The following is a 5,000-nucleotide window of genomic DNA, read 5'->3' as shown; positions in this document are numbered from 1 at the left end:
CGTTGATGTCCGCGTCCATCTTCTCGAAGTACTGCTGCGCCCGCTCCGCCTCCTTGCAGTCCCGCTCGAACCGCCGCTTGCTCTGCCAGGAGAGGGTGGGCAGGGAGCAGGCGCTCACCAAAGAGACCGTGAACGCTGGGCAACGCGCTCGGGGACCCTGAAGCCCCCGCCCCAGCGGCACACTCGTCCTGTGGCACACCCGTCCTGCGGCACACCTGTCCTGCCGCACACTCATCCTGCCGCACACTCGTCCTGTGGCACACCCGTCCTGCTGCACTCGTCCTGCCGCACACTCGTCCTGCGGCACACTCGTCCTATGGCACACCCGTCCTGCCGCACTCGTCCTGTGGCACACTCGTCCTGCTGCACACCCGTCCTGCTGCACACTCATCCTGCCGCACACTCATCCGGCATCCTGCCAGGACGCAGCAGCCCTTTGGTGCCCTTTCCTGAGGGCTGCCACGATGTCCTGAATTGGCTGTGAGCGGCTCCCTTTCATGGAGGAGCCAGCATCTGCAGGGTGCCGGCCCGCGAGTGCGGTGGACGGCGCCCTCAGTGGCAGCGTCCCACAGTGTTGGTTGTGCCTGCGCGGGCCGGGAGAGGCCAGTTCTGCACGCTGGTCCACCTCGCGTCACTCTCCGAAGGCCCAGACCCTGCCCATCCCCATCCCGCGGCCTCGTCTTCCCTCTGTCCACGCAGCTTCTAGCAAGCACACGGGGCTTGGTCCCTTCTGGAGCCAAGTGTCACTTGGTAGTAGTGGCATTAGAAATAAACGCAGTGAAATTCAGAAGACAATATTCTGTAAAGAATGTCTCTTTGGGTCATGAGTGTGTGTATGTGTGAGACAGAGAGAGACAGTGTCTCACTGTAGCTCAGACTGGCCTTGAGCTCCCGGGGACCCTACTGCCTCAGTCCCCGTCGTGTTTCTTTGGGGTTTCTGCTTTTTTCCTTACGGAACAATTCAGGCCTATATTAAATGCAAATCAGAAAAACCTCAAAGACGTGCTTGAGCTGTTTTCTACTCACAGATTCGAGCTGCTTCCAGCAAGTCTCGATGTGCTGCTGCGCTTTCCGCCCGTCATGGAAGTTCTGGCAAGAAGAAGACACGCCGGGTCACGATCACCCAGAACACCGCGGAAACACCGCCCCCCGGGCCAAGGCCGCAGTGTGCCGCAGAGCCCCGGCTTCCACCCCCAGCACTGTGGAGTAGGTCAGTCAGTAAAAGCCAGGCGTGCAGGTGCACAACTGCGACCCCAGCCCTGGAGGCTGAGGCAGGAGGCTCCACACGGATTTGCAGCCAGGCTCCTTGGACGCATAGTGAGACCCTGTCTTGAAAAAACTCCAGCCAAGGGAAAGTGAGAAGAACAGTCAGAGTTCCCTTTTGAGACCACAGATAAAGTAATAGTGAACATGAAATCATATTTACCATGAGGAAAACCAACAGGAATGGCTGAAGACAGCAATCCTGAGAATCACTTTTTTGCTACTTTGGGGCACACAAGACATTTTCATTAATTAATTTATTTTTGGGTTCTCGAGGCCAGCTTCGGTGTGTGGCCACTCACTACGTACCTCAGGCCGGCCTCAGGTCCTCCTGCCCCAGCCTCCTAGGTGCGGAGGTTACAAATCTGAACCACAGTGCCCGGCTTATCGGGCCACTTTTATAGGATTTGCTCACTCAAGGGGCAGGACTGAGTGGAGTTTTGAAGAGTCACAGGACCGGAGAGGTGGCTCGCCAAAAAAAAAAAAAAAAAGTCACCGAAGTGCAGCCAGGCTGGGTGTGGTGGCAGTGCCTGCGATCCCAGCACTTGGGAGGCTCAGGCAGCAGGAGCGCCATGAGCTCAAGGGCCCCGAACTACACCGCAAGGCCCTGTCTCAAAACCAAACCAAACCAAACCAAAAACTACTGTGCAGCCTTCACTACAATTAACCCTAGAACATGTACATCATCCCCAAAAGAAATAATCCCGGCTCGGCTGTCACCCACTGGTCACGGGATCTGTGCCCATGAGGCTGCCCTCCAGGACGTGGCCTGAAGCAGGAACCACACGTGGGACTGTGCTTCAGCGCTCTCTCCCTTCTCGCCACCCCGAGGGTCATCAGCGCCACCCTGGCCTGTGCTCTGTCCCAGCTCTGATGAGCATTGCCAATGCCTGCTGGGAGCCCTGCGGACCCCTCCGAGGGAAGGCTGGCTTCACCTCAGTGTGAGGCGGCCACAATGCAGGCGCATGGGGCACCAGCAAGGCCTCCAGAAAGGCCGGGGCTGCAAGCTGGGATGACTCAGTATACAGCTCAGCAGTGTCCCCGCCCAGTGTAGGGGGAGGGAAGGTGGAGCCAAGAGAGACAGAGACCTAGGCCAGTTGAGGTCACCATGGGGTGTCTGGCTGTCAAGGCCAGGGCACTGTCATTGCCTGAGGGCAGAGAAGACAGCACCCAAAGTCCCCACCTCCTCAGGCCCCCAAAATGCGCCCCTCTCCTGCCAGCAGCTGACTGGCCCATAGGCTGCGCCCTCCAGGACCCAGGGCCGCCCCACCCTCGGATTCTCATCAGATCCTGGGAGGGCAGGAATGTGTCCCAGAATGTGTCCCTGGCGGCTGGGTCTCAGGACCAAAGGGCACAGGGCCATGGGGCACATTCCGTGACTTCCTGGAAGGTAGGCCTTGCCTGAGGGGCCACAGCAGTCTCCCCTTGGGACCATGTGCCCAACCAGCCATGGGGAACTGCACCCAGTCACTGCTTTTCCACAGGGACCCCAGTCCACACTGTAGAATGCCGCGTACATCAATGGAAACACTCCCTTCCTTTTTGAGACAGGGTTTTACTATACAATTGAGGCACTCTACTCACTGTGTAGCCCAGGCTGACCTTGAACTCATGGAGATCCCCTGCCTCAGCCTCCCGAGTGCTGGGATCACAGGCGTGGGCCACAGAAATGCTCCTCTTGTTTTCAGTACTGCAGCTAGAACCCAGGGCTAGAGCGTGCTGGGGACGTGCTCCACCATTGAGTTCCAGCTCCAGCCCAGAAATGCTCCTCTTCATGAATGACTTTCCACCAGGACTCTGAGAGGCTGAGACAGAAGAACTGCAAGTTCGAGCCCTGCAGGGGCAATGTGGACATGCAAGACCCTGTCTCAAAACACAAAGAGGCTGGGCTATAGCTCCATGCAGGGCCCTGGGTTCCATCCCTGGGGCTGGAATAAGATAAATCAATGGGCTGCTGGCAGGCGCAGGGCTGAATGTGCGTTTCCCGGTGCCAGGGGAGCACATCGTGCAAGAGGCCTCGGAGAGGCATCAGGAGCTTGGGGTCTCCTCACTCTGCTTCAGGCCAGAACCTCATCCGGGCGGCCTGGGATGGCGCTGGCAGGGGAGTGATGAGGGGCGCAGATCGGGTGTCCCAGCACAGAGCGCCTTTATTCCTGCTATTCAGTGCCTCTGTCCTCCTGGAGGTCAAGTTTCAGGGCGCCCAGCACTCAGCTGCGGGAAGGCGGATCCACCCTGCTCAGGAGCCTCCTGGGGCTTCGAGTTTCAGCTCTCATAATGGAGTGGGAGAAGGCAGACAGGGACGGAGTCCAAGGCCAGGAATGAAACCAGCGAGGATGCAGGCTGATGGAACACAGAGGAGCCAAGGGCCAGGGGGCGGGGTGAGCTCACCTGGGAGGAGGACACAGCCCTGCTTCCCGTGAGCCTGGGGTCACCTCTGAGAGGAATGAGTGGGCGAGGAGGAGTTGGTGGCTGAGGGACAGACACCGGACAGGGAGGCAGCAAGGGGCGGCGCCCGAGTGCCAGGGGCTCAGGAGGACCCCTCTGCATCCCAAGCAGCACCCCGGGGTGCTGCAGGGGCCTGACAGCACTGCCTTCCCCAGGAGGTTCAAGGACAGGTGCAAAAGGACAAGAAATCATACAGCTTCTGACCGCTTCTGAGCTCTGGTTGAGGCTGTTACTTTCTGTTGTTGTCTTGGGGTAAAAGGGGGTCTCGCCATGTAGCTCAGGCTGTCCATGAACTCTATGAGGCCCAGGCTCACCTTGAACCCCTTGGTGAGCGTCCTGCCTCAGCCTCCTGAGAGCTGGGCTTCCAGGCAGGTGTCACAGCGCCCCACGCAGACCTTTATTTCTACCTGAGATCACTGGCGGGCTCTGCAGGAGGCCCCACACTGTGGCCCCCCAGCCATAGTTTTCATGTGGCCTCTGAACAAAGCTCTAGGGACAGTCCCTCTCTGCCCAGGCCCTGGCAATGCCTGTGGCCTCCAGGATTTCCTGGGCACACAGAACTGTTTGGGGCCAGGTGACCTCCCAAGAAACAGAAGGACAGTGACAGCTCTTTGACCTTGGCAGGGGCCCTCCATCACCTTGGCCTCTTTTGCAGGAAGGGGCTGTGACAAAGTCACACGAGTAACCTGGCTCCCTCGAGGGCCTCACAGTGGCCAGCTCGCTCAGCTACTCTGCCCTGCACTGCTTGGGGAGTCGTGCAGGGACAGGGACAATCAGGGCCTCTGTGGGGGACAGATGAGGTCATCAGTCACTGCAGCTCCTGTCTCCTGTCACAACAGGCAGGAGATGCCATGCTGGGGGACCCAAGACTGCCCCTTTCTCTCTCATAGTGAGACATTTGGGGTTTCCAGTAAAAACACAAGAACAGTCTTCAAAAAGCCTGATATCCAGGGTAACAGCTCCAAATGCCTCTCTTCTCCTCTCTTCTTTTTTTTCTTCTCTGATACAGTCTTGCTATGCAGTTCAGACTGGCCTTCAACTCAGAGCCTCCTACCTTAGTACCCTGGTGCTGGGGTTCCAGGTGTGCCCCCATAATCTTCATTTTTACAGTTTGTTGTATTTTACTCTCTACAGATAAAATCACTATTCAAAAAATATTTATTAGAAAATAGCTGAGATTTTTTTTTTTTTTTTTTTTTTCAGAACCGGGGATTGAACTCAGGCCCTTGAGCTTGCCAGGGAAGCGCTTATTCCACTGAGCCATCTCCCCGGCCCCAGAAAATAGCTGAGAT

At 57.6% G+C, this 5,000-nt stretch overlaps 1 protein-coding gene across 1 annotated transcript in view; it reads right to left on the bottom strand.

Moving 5' to 3' along the window:
- The window catches only part of Fnbp1 (formin binding protein 1), a 75,045-nt gene that overhangs the window by 29,332 nt on the left and 40,713 nt on the right, over nucleotides 1-5,000 (bottom strand). The window contains exons 5-6 of the mRNA XM_004640568.2: nucleotides 1,027-1,089; nucleotides 1-82 (exon numbers count right to left, since the gene is read on the bottom strand). The exon at nucleotides 1-82 is cut by the window's left edge and continues 23 nt beyond it. Of these exons, the coding sequence (XP_004640625.1) occupies nucleotides 1-82; nucleotides 1,027-1,089 (145 nt within the window). The remainder of the gene's footprint in view (nucleotides 83-1,026; nucleotides 1,090-5,000) is intronic.

The sequence above is a fragment of the Octodon degus genome, unplaced genomic scaffold, assembly GCF_000260255.1.
Source record: "Octodon degus isolate 3935 unplaced genomic scaffold, OctDeg1.0 scaffold00123, whole genome shotgun sequence".
In the NCBI taxonomy this organism is placed as follows: Eukaryota; Metazoa; Chordata; class Mammalia; order Rodentia; family Octodontidae; genus Octodon; species Octodon degus.
The sequence above is the reverse complement of the archived record's forward strand: the minus strand, read 5'-3'. Positions and strand labels throughout refer to the sequence as shown.